Below are 14,841 nucleotides of genomic sequence, written 5' to 3'. Positions count from 1 at the left end.
ATCACACCCTGGACCCAAAGCAGGCGCTAAACCACTGAGCCACCCAGGCTGCCCGCACTAACCCCCTTCTATAACGGAGTTAAATCATAGGTCTTGGACTACTCGGGCATTCGCCATTTACTACCCCCTCTTCGCAAGCAGAGACCCCCTAGTGGCCGCTGCGGGTATGAAGAGCTGAACCGGAGGCAGGGCTCTAGGGACATGAGGGGGGTCAGGGCGGGGACAGGGGGAGGAGGGTTAGGAGTGGTGAGGGTGGGGACCTTTTTATAGTCTGTGTCCATTTGAATTTGTCTCCCTTTCCAGTTATGGCACTAATTGTTTAAGAGATTGTAAGACTAAAAAAAGAAGATTTTCATCACTAATTTGTTTCTGAAAGGATTTAAAAAAATTAACTTCTTCCTGAATACTTCTTAGTACAGATTTGAGTCCTGACGCCTTCTTGGGACGCTGGCTTTGTCGATCTAACACCTGGCTCACCAGGCTTTCTTCTCTGATGATGAATTGTTCTTGCTTTTCATGGAAAGGAATGTCATCAAACTATTAGGCCACTAGATTTACCAAATATTTCCAGAACTCCTGGGTTAGTCAGTTGCAATTCTACATTGGACAATTTCTACCATAAGTGGACAACTATTTCTCATTTGACCTCATTGGAAGCAAATCAACAGCTAGTGGGGACATTCCAATGTCCAAAAGAAGCACTGACTGAAATGGATTGACGTGACCACTCCAGGATATTTTCATTCTAAAGATCTCATGTGGTATGTGTGCAAAAAAAGAGAGAGAGAAGAGCCAATAATGCAGAGCCCAGTGTATGACTTGGACGAAGCATGTGAGTGCTCTGCTGCACACCAGGCTTCTAAGGAAGAAGTTACTTAGGCTTTTGATCCATTCTGAGGTAATTTTTGCATATCGTGTAAGGTAATGGTTCACTTTCATTCTTTTGCATGTGGATATACAGTTTTCCCAGCACCATTAGTTGAAGAGACTGCCCTTTCCATATTGATTAGTCTTGGCATCCCTGTTGAAAACAATTTGACTATACAGTGTATGTGATACATGAACTGCTTTTATAACTATTGTCAGAATAAACTACACTAATAAACTTAAAAAAAACCTACTAAAATAGTCACAATTTGAAAACATCAGATTCAAAGGAGTAGTTGGCCACATTCATGCTCTGATCTTGCCTTGCTTTTTCAAGTATGACACTTTCAGATTCCAATGATATTGTGTGGTCACTGAGTGTTTATCATTCAGCCAGAGAAAGGGATCACCCTTTCTCTTTTAAAAAGGAAAGCTTAAAACAGAAAAAAAGGAACCCATTTAAATTGTGCAAGTAGAAGAACAAATGTGAAAAAAACAGATTGATACCTAATAAGTTCCTGATTAATTTGTGTGCAGAAATATTGCATGATGATACATTAAATACATAAAGCATCAGAATACCCAAGAAATGGGGTTGTTCTTAATGGAACTTGCTGATGAATTGAAATTTAACAAGAAACCCATGTTTTTGTGTATTTCTGTTGAACAAAATATGAAAGTATTCCTTAGTCCATTTTCTCCTGAAATTTATTTTTTAAATTTTTTAAAATTTTTCTTCTTAAATTTAAAGAGGGATTCAATGACCTTGGTGTTCAATTCAATGATTATGGTGTACATCAAAGTGACAAAGACTGGTTTGAAGTCTATCATAGTCATTTTTCAGATGTGCCATTTGGGGCAAGTTTTTAACTTACTTTTTTTAAAAAATATTTTTATTTATTTATTCATGGGAGACACAGAGAGAGGCAGAAACATAGGCAGAGGAAGAAGCAGACTCCCTGTGGGGAGCCTGATGTGGGACTCAATCCCAGGACTCCAGTATCACTACCTGAGCCAAAGGCAGATGCTCAATCACTGAGCCACCCAGGTGCCCCTTTAATTTACTTTTTAAATTTTTAAAAAGTTTTTATTTAAATTCAAGTTGGTTAACATATAGTTAGTTAATATATTAGTTTCTGTTGCATAATATAATGATTCAAAGAGGGCCTGGCTGGCAAATCCGGAAGCGTGTGCAACTCTTGATCTTGGGATTGTGATTTTGAGCCTACTTGCCTATGTTGGATGTAGAGATAAATTTAAAAACAACAATATAGTGATTCAACCAGTGCTCATCACAAGTGTCCTCTTCAATTTCCATCACCTATTTCACCCATCTCCCCATACACCTCCCCTCTGGTAACCATCAGTGTGTTCTCCATAGTTCAGAGTCTGTTTCTTGATTTTAAGCAGGTTTTTTAACCTCTTCGTGTCTTAGTTTTCTCATCTGTAGAATATCAATAATTGGAATCCATGCATATTGCTCAGCACAGTATTTGGCATATTGTCAACCTTCAGAAAAATTTAGCTGTAAACTGTATCACTGTTTATTATTGTTAAATGTGTTTTTTTATTTTAAAATTTAAATTCAATTTGCCGACATATAGCATAACACCTAGTGCTCATCCCATGAAGTGCCCTCCTCAGTGCCTGTCACCCAGTTACCCCATTCCCTCACCCACCTCCCCTTCCACAACCCTTTGTTTGTTCCCCAGAGTTAGGAATCTCTCATGGTTTGCCTTCTTCTCTAATTTTTCCCACTCAGTTCCCCTCCTTTCCCTTATAATCCTTTTTACTATTTCTTATATTCTGTGTATGAGTGAAACCATACGATGGTTGTCCTTCTCCAATTGACTTATTTCATTCAGCATAATATCCTCAGTTCCATCCACGTTGAAGCAAATAAATGGTGGGTATTTGTCTTTTCTGATGGCTGAATAATATTCTATTCTATATATATATATATATATATATATATATATATATACACACATATATATCTTCTTTATCCATTCTATCCATTCATCTGTTGAATGGCATCATGGCTCCTATTATTATTAAATGTAAAGCCCTAGCCTGGGTACAATGTGGGAATCAAAAAAATAGAGGGATTTGCTTCAACATGGATGGAACTGGAGGGTATTATGCTGAGTGAAATAAGTCAATCGGAGAAGGACAAACATTATATGTTCTCATTCATTTGGGGAATATATATAATAGTGAAAGAGAATAGAAGGGAAGGGAGAAGAAATGGGTAGGAAATATCATAAAGGGAGACAGAACATAAAGACTCCTAACTCTGGGAAATGAACTAGGGGTGGTGGAAGGGGAGGAGGGCGGGGGGTGGGGGTGAATGGGTGACTTGCACTGAGGGGGGCACTTGACGGGATGAGCACTGGGTGTTGTTCTGTATGTTGGCAAATTGAACACCAATGAAAAATAAATTTATTATTAAAAAAACAAAACAAAACAAACAAACAAAATAAATAGAGGGGACCCAGTTGGAAGCTACAGGTACTACTACAGTGCAAGTAATGGAATCAAAAATTGCATCTACAAATGGTTAAGTTATGAAGGTTATTGTCAAATGAGTGATGCATACCTCATGCCTATAGGGATTTGGGGAGGAGAGGTAACAGGAGGGTTGGCAGGATTGAGAAAAGGAGGAACAATGAAAGGAGGAGGAAAAGGCAAGAGAGAAGTGATCAAGTACTGAATGACTGGGCTAGAAAAGGAAGGAGCACAAGGGCATGGCACAAGCAAAGGTGTAGGGTCAGAAATGAGTGTGACAGGTTCTGGGTTTCTGCTGTGAGGTCGTAGTGCCTCAGAGTCATCATTCCAGAGGTCAAAATTCCTTGCTAGGAAATTAGTAGGCAATTATACTGCATGTGTGCTGATCCCTGGGACTTTCTCTAAGTGATTATATGAAGCATGACACAATGAAAACAGTGGGAAAAAACTAAAATAAAAAAAAGACTTTCCCAGCAATTTGCTTTTTTCCTGCAATAAATATACAATCCTGATACACTGAAGCTTGCTTCCTGCAGATGTGATTTTATTTAATTGAGATATTGGTGAATAATATTATAATTTTTTTTTAAATTTTTATTTATTTATGATAGTCACAGAGAGAGAGAGGCAGAGACATAGGCAGAGGGAGAAGCAGGCTCCATGCACCGGGAGCCCGACGTGGGATTCGATCCCGGGTCTCCAGGATCGCGCCCCGGGCCCAAGGCAGGCGCCAAACCGCTGCGCCACCCAGGGATCCCGGTGAATAATATTATAAAACTTAGCAGTATTGTGTGTGGAAGGACAAGCTTTACTTGTGCAGAGGTCCCTGAAATGTTGTGGGGAAGCTATTAATAGACTTATTAAAAATATCATTTGCATTTTACCTATGGACTGAAGCTTTCCAATGGTTTCCAGGGGAGGAAGTAATAAAGAGGAGTCAGGTGAGGTGAAGGAACCTTGATTTGTGGGCTTGGCTTTCTTGTTACTCTTTGACAGTGACCTCATGACTTACAAAGATGACTTCCTAATCTCTTCATCCCACACATTTACTAGAATCACAGATATTACCAGTCTCCTTACTTTCTGTTTGGAATGAATGGATTCACCACTCTCTAAAACAGTGTTAAGCAGAATTATGAGGTTATAGAATATGTTCACCTATGGAAGACCAGACTTGGCCAAGGGATGCATGAAGTCTAAGCCTCTGTGTCAAATACACAGAAGAACCAGTTTAGCACACTGCAATGTATTTATTTATTTATTTATTATTTATTTTTTTAATTTTTTATTTATTTTATTTTTTTATTATTTTTTAAAGATTTTATTTATTTATTCATAGAGACACACACAGAGAGAGAGGCAGAGACACAGGCAGAGGGACAAGCAGGCTCCATGCAGAGAGCCTGACGTGGGACTGGATCCAGGGTCTCCAGGATCACTCCCTGGGCTGCAGGCGGCGCTAAACCGCTGCGCCACCGGGGCTGCCCCTGCAATGTATTTATGATTTCCCTGTCAGAGTTGAGGTTTTGAAATGGTAGGGGCCCGTGGAATTCACTGGACATCCTTGGAAATTCCTTCTGGTTGACATGAAGCAATAATATCCTGGATGTCTTTTTGAGGTGCTGGGCCTGGGGACTTGGGTCAGGGGCAATCACATAGTAGGACACCCTCTCTGTCCTGACTTTCCCTCTTTCCTCTGGAATATTTAAATCTTGGTGAGACCCCTTAAGATGCTCAGTTGAGGTAAATGAAAATGGAGATGAGTGGAAAAGACAGAGAGCAGCCCCATCGCTTTATCTTATGATGGGAACTATGGAAGTAGCTATTGGGGACTGATTTGCATATTAACCAGAGTTCTGTTTTTTCCTTTCTTCTTTTTTTGTAAAGCCCAGCTGGCTAGGGCCACCACCTTGTGCCCCTGGCTACCTCCCAGAGACCCTACCCAATTTGCCAGTGTCCACCTACTACCCAGCTTCCTACCCTGCAGCGACATCTCAGGGCTCAGCCACAGATGCAGGTTTCTTTCTCCCCTGGGTCCCCACAGCCTCCTTTTCCACTCCTGACTTAAAACTTCTTTTGCTTCTTCTCTTTTGTCTCCCTTGTTCAAGGGGAGCTGGTCAGAGATTCTTCCTTGGTCCCTAACCTGCCTCTTGTTTTTTTTTTTTTTCCTAAACCAAGATTCCTGGGCCAAGAATAGAAAAATTGTGTTCCAACTCTGCAGTTCTCAGAGGCCCTCATATTGTCTGGGGGCTATGGTTCAGAAGGATCCAGATGTATCAATTTTACTGCCCATGCCTGGATGCCACCTCTTCAATCACTTGTGTCTCCTTTGTTTGTGAAGAACAACAGAATGTACTTTCAGGAGTCTTTTGTATTCCTAGGGTTGAAAAATATTTGCATGTAAATGTTGGGAATCCAGACAGTCTCCATAAGATCTATGCTTTGCATGGAGAAGCATACAGACCATTGGGGAGCGTTTGAAAAATAAATTTACTCCATTGCACCTTATGTCCCTGCCTCATAGCATTGCGGTGACATCTGAGAAGGAGAGAGTGTGACATTGATCAAGGCAAAGCATAAATAACCACATTTCAAACTGAATACTAATTGCATAATTACAGTTTCCAAATTATTAGCCTCCTTTACAAAAAAAGTTAATTCAACCAAGCCCAGAGCTGGCTGTTTCTTATGTGTTGTGCTGCCAGTTGGCAGGCACAACTTTGCAAGGAGATTGTGAGAAGTGAGGGTTATTGTAGTGGAAGCACACTCGGCCTTTTGTGAGGAGGGTACAAACTGTATCACTCTCTCAAGCCCCTGCTGTTCAGCGTTCAAGAGTGGACACCAGGATACTGCATGCCTTCAGGGGAAGTTGCTTACTATTCCTAGAGGTGAAATGGCCCAGTGCCAAGACTTGGGGAGGAGCTTTGAGTTTGTAACCCCTTGAAGGAAACAGCTCTGGGAAGATGGAAGTGAACAGCACAGTAGCTGGGGAATCCCAGGCCCCGGGAAGGGCATGACTGCACAGAGCTTGGCCTTCTCTGAGATGAACTGTGCCTACTCCCTCAGGCAGGCCATTCTATTGCTCATGAAGGTCTGTGTTCCCTCATCTGTAAAATCAAGGGAATGGGCTGGATGACCGTGAAAGCCCCCTCCAGTTCTGGGAGAATGCAAGGGTCTGTCTCTTCTTTAAGCTCAGTGTCTTCTAGAAGAAAGGCACTTTGCTTGGAAAAGTGGCATGAAATGATGGGACTGGTTCCCTGTCACTGCCATCCTTTCACTGCAGGAATTGTAAACGAGTTTGTCTCACTTGCCAAATTGATGAGGTCTTGTGTGAAAATACTTGGAAGGAAAATGAAAAAGTGCCTATGAAGAAGAGGAGCTGTCTGAGGCAAGGGTTCATTTGCTTTGGGACATCCTATTGTATTGCCTAGGTGGGAGGGAACATTAGAAGAGGCCCCAGTCAGAATAATCTCCATAGGCATTCTTAGAAAGATGGTTATGTGATAATGGTTATGCTTTGATATCATTTGCCTGTAGCAAGTGTCCACTCAAGGGTAGAGAACCCCAGTATATGAACTACTTTGTACTGACTCCTCCACTTCTGCTAATAGGAGGCCCTGATTTAGAGGATTCAAATTAGACAAGGTTGAATTTACCAATCAGGAGCTTCAAGGAATAACTCTATTGTACACCATTATTTTACTTACAGATTTTCACCGATTCCTAGAGTCACACTAGCACTGAATGGCTGGGTGGGAAAACAGCGCATCCATATGTGCTCAGAGCATGCCCAGTTTTAGGTGTAATGTCCCCTGATCAGAATTTGGGCAAAAGTCTGATTTCTTTTGAAAACAATTCAGATCAAACTCCACTCCTTGATTTTTAAGACATTTACAGTAATTCTTCTCTTTGTTTTAAAAAGTCACCTTTCACACCTATTTCCAGGGAGAATCCTTGTATGCTCAGCTAAAGAATGATTTTTAACCCAGCCCCTCCCCAAAAAAGAATGATTTTTAGTCCCTTCCTTCCCTTTTTACCCCTATGTACTTGTTGTCCCAATGATGGCTGAGATTTTGATTTCTCAGGCACTTCTGAGTTAGATCTCCAAGGGTTAAATGAATCTAGTTTTAATAAAAAAGGCTTTATTTCCCCCCCAAATACTTTATATCTTCTGTTTTATTTGACTATGAAAGTTACTATTGTGAAAGCTCCCTGTCATGTGTTCTTTAAGAAGAAACAACTTTAGGAAAAGCACATCCAGAATTATTAACGTAAAATGCCGAAACTCCTGTACTCCTCCTGAAGTCGTGACTTTTTTACAGTTCAGCCCAAACTGCCATCTATAAAGACTGTCTCTCTGATAAACATATTTGTTGATAGCTAGGTTGTAAAGATTTTTTTTAATCAAAATCATTTCCTTAAATTAGAACAAATTAATTTCTGATCTATGCCTCAGGGAAATTTGAATTGCAGTTTAAGAGGAATACTCTTGGGATCCCTGGGTGGCGCAGCGGTTTGGCGCCTGCCTTTGGCCTAGGGTGTGATCCTGGAGACCCAGGATGGAATCCCACATCGGGCTCCCGGTGCATGGAGCCTGCTTCTCCCTCTGCCTGTGTCTCTGCCTCTCTCTCTCTCTCTCTCTCTCTCTGTGACTATCATAAATAAATAAAAATTAAAAAAAAAGAGGAATACTCTTTGTGGGATTATTTTAAAAGACCTCTCCCTTTTAAAACCTAGACTGGGGGAACCTCTTATCTGCAGAAATGTTTTGCATATTTTCTCACATCCCACCTCCTTTCCTTAAATCATCTAGTGCCTGAGAGAAGTAGATATAATTTTAAAAATAGTGCATATTACTCTTGAAGACCCCATCAACTTAAGGGAAAGGATGTTCACTTTTTTGCTTTTGCTTCTTTCAGGCAGCCCAAGGAAACAAATGTTCTTTGTTTCTGTGTGTCAGACTGGATGTGAGAATTAACTGCAGGATTTGTGTCCTGGGTATGGTTTGATTTTGAATTTTAGTGTGGCAGGGCTGGATGGGGTCCTGGAACTTTTGTTTATTTGTACAGACCCTGATTTTCCAAGAGGGTTTAAAGCATTCAGGGACCTGATGTTTAATAAGAAGGAAAGTGGTCAAGAATGGGAGAGAAGAATGATTGTGTTTCGAAACTGGCCAGGGAGGATGGCAAAGGGCATACAGGTGTATTCCTGGATATTCCTCCCTCCCAATCACCTCCTCACTGTGAAAGTCCTACATTAGATACAACTTCTTTGCTGATGTTTGACATCCCAATGTGTCAAGGGAGGGAAGAAAGAAAGGAAAAGTATTAGACAATTGTGCAAAAATCCAATGCTTTCCCAAGAAAATAAAGCCTCCCTTCATAGTGAGAACATGTAACTGATATGAAGCTTGTCCTTGGGGCCTCCCCTCTTCCAGATCCACCTTCTGTGAGAGGAAATTCTGGTGTCACTGTGACACCTTTATCTGAAGTCACTGTAGTCATTTCATAGCATGACTGTGGTCATAAAATGACTGTACATGGATAGAGATTGATCGAAATCAAAAGTTCTACTGAAAAGAAAGTGATGTTTTCAGAATAGTGAGCCTGGCCTCCTTCTCTCTTTCATTTTTAGTTTTTGTTTTCATCCCTTGGCAGTTTTACATGAACCAAACAAAGGTGTGCTTCTTTTCAATGAGTGCTAATTCTGGAACATGGTTCAGAGGACCATTTCTTGGATGCTGAGGGTGACAGAATATACTTGAAGGTGTGACTGTCTGCCTCTGAGCTTGGGAAGCTACAATAATAGTCTCTCTTGTACTGGGGGTAGGGATTAGAAAACAGAGAAGAGCCCATTTCTGACCTTAGTGGAGTCCTTTCTTGTGTCTTTGAACTAGAATGATTCCTATTCCTATCACTTCCACAAAATGGAGAACAGTGAGCAGCCATTTGGAGTTTGACTGCCACATTCCCTTATAGCCTAGATGGATGCTTGGCTGTCACATAGCCTTAACAGCCCTGTGAGTAGCCTCTTAGGAAGTTTCCCTTAGAGTCCATGGCTGTTGAGCTCCTTGACATGAATGGAACATGGCCCTGCCTGGAAACACCCTGCTCTCTGATTAGTGACTTATCCCTTCTGGTTGTGCACAGGAATGTGCTCCAAACCCAGCAGTGTGAGTATGAGGATTGTTGAAGACGGTGGTGGATTGTGGAAGGAAAATGTGTGGTTGCTGGAAACCAGCATGGGCACTGAAAACTCGGTGATATGCATTGCCTAACTCAGGACTCAGGGTTATTGTTATGAAAGGAAGCCTCTCTGACATTATTTTTAATGCCATTCCCTTAATAATTCACATGCATACCCAACTTATCTCATTTGGCACTCAAAACCAACAGATTAATCGCAACTTTATTGAAAATACAACATGCTCTACAAGAACAACAGGCATTGATTTTGTTGTTATTCAATTCATTTAACAGATATTTAAGGAATTACTCAATGTTGTGCAAAGCAGTTTTTATCTGGCAGAAAAAGTACTTTGGGAAATTTGTCATAAAGACTATACTTCAGAAAATGGGACCTGCGAAATGACCATTGATGACAGGGGCCCATGCCATACCTATGGGGGCCAGAGCAATGGGAGGCACAGGTGGTGGGGGAAGCATAGGCATCATGGGTGGCCCAGGGGGCAGAGGTGGCCCAGGGAGCACAGGTGGTAGGGGTAGCCCAGGAGGCATGAGCCCCTGAGGCACCAGAGGAACACATCTCCATCCTGGCTCTAGAATAGGGAGTGCAGGATAGGGCCCATCAAGGATCACCCCCACAGGATGGCCCAAAGCAACAGGGGCCAGATTTCTAAACATCAGGGCTCTCTGGTGTCTTCTCCACTTGGCTCTTCTGTTCTGAAACCAAACCTTCAATCAGAGAAGGAAAAGGGATTAGTTTAGTACATTGAGCAGTTAATGTCATAATAGAAAACACACAATATGCAATCCTGCCATTGAACTTTTAAATGGCAGCGGGAGAAGTCATTTCCTTATTGCTAAAATATCTTAGGAAAGCAAATCACATACCTCCCCTCAGCTAATCCTTAGAGCCATGGCTAGTCCAGCCTTGGGCACATTGATTTGTCTCTCTTCCCATTTTTAGTATTCTTTAATGTTTCTTTTTCCAAGTATTGGATGTAGGTCTAACTGATAAAGTGCACTGGCTCCCTGATGTTGCACTGGCAACATCATTTGGCTCATTTGGGAGAGATTCCAATGATCATTGGTCCAATCTCCCTAAACATAAGCAAAGCCCACATCTGGCAATTTTTGGTATGGCCAGTATTAGATCCATATTCCCAATACTGGTTTCATAAAAGAGGTCTAGTATGTTTGCAAAATGTGTGTGGGGGAAGCGCCTATTCAGTTTCTTGGGAAGAAATTCATGCTGTAGAGCTTGAAAGTATGTGAGAATGTAGTCTTTTCCCTTCAGAAATCCATTGAGAGGACTATGTAAACCCCGGGGGTGGGGGCTGGGAAGCAACTCAGCAAACTTTGTTTTTCTTTTCCTCTGAGATTACCTTGCCTGCCTGAGAAAGTAGAGGACTGTTTTCTCTATCTAAGACCAGGTATGACTCTTAGTTCACCATGTGGTATTAGAATGCCAGCATTCAGTGCCTGATCTCCTGCATACTACCAACAGAAGTGTAGCACGTTTCCATCAATGTACTTGGGACAAAACTACCATTATATATATATAATATATATGTATATATATTTGGAGGGATATTTCTTTGACATACCTATGATTTTCTATGACTTCAAATATTCACTTATTTGATCCTATGACCAACAAATTAATAACTTCCTGAAAAGTGCTTTAAGTTTACGCAGGTAAGAATCTGGCCTGAAATGAGAGCACCCTCAAAATCAGATTCCAGAAAATAAAAAATCCTTTTCAAAATAATACCACCAAAAAAGCAAAAAAAAAAAAGCTTAGAGTGTTAAAAATTCCCCAAGAGAATATTCATTTATACGTTTGGTAGTCTCATAAAGTTGAATTTGTGTGGCATCAGCTATGTACATATTTGAATGTATACTTCTCCAAACTTTCACCTTTCCTTAGGTCAGTGGAACTTCATTAAATATTGTTCCCTTTTTTTGTTCCATTCGTTAAGACAATTTTCCTTTCCCCATTGCTACCATATTTCTAATATTTTACCAATGTTTTCAGGCTGACATTAAAGTCTTCCAAAAAATTAAAATGTAAGGCTGTCACTCTCTATGCTGCAAAACACTTAAAAAATGGTAGTAGGACCAGGCCCTTGGACTTTTAAGCTACCCTCCCACCCCAGTTTCAGTTTTTTAAACATATATTATTTACTCATGCACTGTGTTATGTGTGAATTACTCCTTCACTCCAATGTCTGAATATTTATAAATTAAGTAATCTAGCCTGGAGCTCATACCTGGTTTTAAATATTTCAAATAATTTAGTATGGTAAACCTTATGACTTAGATCTTTAGCGCGTTAGTTTGTATACTTCCCAGGTGGCACTGGGCCCCAACATGATTCTTCACAGAAATATTCCTTTAGTGAGGACTAACATCGTTCATGAAAGGTATCAGTGTTAAAAGGAGATGAACTTAATTGGGGGAAAAATGTGTGTGTGTGTGTGTATGAGTGGGTGGAAGGAAGGACATGTGTATTGCATTTTTTTTCCTTTAGGAAATCCTATTTCCCCTGGTAATGGGAAATTTCTAGATGCTCCAGCTTACTTATCCCATTTCCCACCCCCAAGGCACTTAATGCTCAAAACTTATTTGTTAAACATGGAAAGGCAACAAAACACATCAACTTCAGAATGTCCGGGGCCAAATATCAAGTATGTTTTAAAATGGCTGCCCTGGGCAGCCGAGGTGGCTCAGCGATTTAGTACCGCCTTCAGCCCAGGGCCTGATCCTGGGGACCCAGGATCAAGTCACACATCAGGCTCCCTGCATGGAGCCTGCTTCTCCCTCTGCCTATGTCTCTGCCCCCCTCTCTCTTTCTCTCTCTCTGTGTGTCTCTCATGAATAAATAAATAAAATCTTTAAAAATAAATAAATAAATAAAATGGCTGTCCTGCACCAAATGTTCTTTTAAGATTTACTGACCTGTACTCTGGCTTCAGTCAAATTCAGACGGCCTGCAATCTCTTCTCTGAGGGAGGAACGTTACAAATGTTCAGCATTTGAAGTTGTGGATAAAATGAAGTATATCCTGTACATTATTTCTATACCCCCACCCAGTGTAGCTTTCTGTAATACAGCTTGAGGCTTGCTTTAGGCAGTTTTCCCACGGACAACTTATCTGTATTAAATCAGTTAGAAAAAGGGAATCTATGTGAAAGTTCCTGGTAGTGTGTCAGTTAGTTGAATATGACTCAATTTTTCAGTTTGTGGGACAGCTGAGAACAACCCTGGAAATCTTTTCTTGGAGGTCCCTCTGTGAAAATAAATAAAATGCCAAAAGCCTTTAAAGCGGGGTTTTGATCCAGAGTGTTTCCAGGGTTTATTGTAAAGGGAGAGAGAAATTCTCAAGGAGGAACTCCAAACCATTGGCTGAGCGCTCACTGGAGATTCTTCTTCTTCTTCTTTTTTTTTTTTTTTTTTGCTCTTTGGTGGGCGCAGAACCAGAAAGAGTGCTCCTAAACCTCTCATCCACACGTTCTGATATCCCTTTCCTGCTGGGCCTGAATAGGCCTGCCTGTTTGTACACTAGAGGATGGGGGATTGGAACCACTAGGGCTCCAGGGAAAGCAAAGGAAGCGGAAAAGTTCGATGGCTTTAAAAAACGCTAGACACTCTGCGGCCAGGAAATAGCGCTCCACGTGGCAGGGCCAAGACTACGGTGAGGCACGAGAAGTGCTGGCTTCGTGTGCAAATTTTTTTTTTCGCGGGGAAAATACTGAACCACGACGAATATTTTAATGCAATACTCAAAATAGAAAAATTAATGCAAAAATTCATGATGAACAAATTAGCAAAATTTTAAATAAAAAAGGTGGGATCAATCCGTCCGCCCTTACTTGCTTCACCCTAGTTTTGCTACTGCTGTCTCATGGCCCTGCAAGCTCTAGTATGCATCATTCCAACCCCTGACAGCAAGGACGGACCCTGGCGCCCTCGAATCCCCAGGGCGGCTTTTGGCTCAGGAGAGGAGGAATACGGTCCCAGGAAAAGGCCTAAGACTCCATGGAATGGGCCTGAGCCCCCTAGAGAACTGAGCGCCTAAGGAACAAGACACTTACCGCGCGAACACGTCAGGGTACTGAGTGCGATGGAAAACGCCCTCCAGCTCCTGCAGCTGCAACTGGGTGAATGTGATGCGGCTGCGGCGGTGCTTTCTCTCCACGATCAGTGGCCCCTCCACGGCCGGGGGGGCCGGCTCCTCCTGCTGCTGCGGGAGCTCCAGGCCATAGCCAGGGCCATCCTCCTGGTTTTCGCCGTCCAAGAGATTCGGCTCTCCAGCGCCAACGTGGTTTGCGGCCGCCGCTTCGCGCTCAGATTCGGGCCGTGCATCCTCTTCTCCTCCCATTATAACCGACGAGGCCACGATTGGCTTCACATCTGGGAAAGGAAGAAAGCAAAAGAGAGGCCCGAGCGTCGGAGCCCACGGTGAGTGAGCTGAGTAGATATGGGGTCGCAAAGGAAGGCAGAGGTGAAAGTCGTGCAGTGGCCCATCCACCCGGCCCTCCCAGGGAAGTTTCTTTCCTGAAGTTTGCTAAAGCACCTGCCCCTATCTAGGCACTGACCATACTGTTCTTCCTCTTCCTCATTGACACCCAGGTTGCGGTAGCCGGTGTCGTAGTGGCTGCTCCCGAAATTATGCTCCATGTTCGCAGTGCTGTCGATGAAGTCTAGAGAGTCCACAGACTATTCTCTGGGGCTCGTGAGGATTCTTGGGTGGCGCCGGGAGATGACACAAACTACCCGGTGAGGTGCCCTTCTGGCGCCGGGACCTCTTCTGGCGCGGATTCTGAGGCTTGCGCGCCTTATATAGGGGGCACGTTGCCTGCCTCAGGTTCAAAGTGTACACCCTTGCGTCGGTTAGACGCCCTCTGTTATCCTTCACGTTACCTCTAGTTCTTGTCGGTGGGACCTGATGGGGGCGTGCTTGCGGCCAGGCCGGGTAAGTAAAATAGGGCGAGTGTTTGGGAGAGTGGGCATGCTTGTGTGGAGAACTGTGATTCCAAATTGCAGTTTAACTGACTAATCTCAACTCGGATGAAATATTTAATTGGAAGATGAGGCTGTGCTGGATCGAGAAAGCCGCCTTGGGGGGTGGGGGTTAGACTTCACTCTAGGTCTAGGAGTTTGTGGAGAAATGTTTCTAACATATTCCTCCGCGCAATCTTCAATATTCCCCGGATTGTGAAGGAAGCGGAGTCCATTGCTTCCTCCGAGGGGAAAAACCGGGGAGATAGGGCTGTGGAAA

General features: G+C 42.5%; 1 protein-coding gene across 2 annotated transcripts; it reads right to left on the bottom strand.

Annotated features, from left to right (window-relative positions):
• Positions 1-9,771: 9,771 nt before the first annotated feature.
• ESX1 (ESX homeobox 1) lies at positions 9,772-14,482 on the bottom strand. 2 transcript variants are annotated; one of them, XM_077887611.1, is made up of 4 exons: positions 14,159-14,478; positions 13,655-13,973; positions 12,519-12,564; positions 9,772-10,289 (listed from the first exon to the last, which is right to left on the bottom strand). In XM_077887611.1, exons 1-4 carry the CDS (start codon positions 14,238-14,240, stop codon positions 9,942-9,944), a joined length of 795 nt encoding a protein of 264 aa, XP_077743737.1. In that variant the 5' UTR covers positions 14,241-14,478; the 3' UTR covers positions 9,772-9,941. The 2 variants fall into 2 exon arrangements, with proteins under 2 accessions (XP_077743737.1, XP_077743738.1); XM_077887612.1 differs by lacking the exon at positions 12,519-12,564 and having other exon boundaries at positions 10,090-10,289; positions 14,159-14,482.
• Positions 14,483-14,841: the final 359 nt, after the last annotated feature.

The sequence above is a fragment of the Canis aureus genome, chromosome X, assembly GCF_053574225.1.
Source record: "Canis aureus isolate CA01 chromosome X, VMU_Caureus_v.1.0, whole genome shotgun sequence".
Taxonomy (NCBI): Eukaryota; Metazoa; Chordata; class Mammalia; order Carnivora; family Canidae; genus Canis; species Canis aureus.
This window is presented reverse-complemented; position numbering and strand designations above follow the sequence as displayed.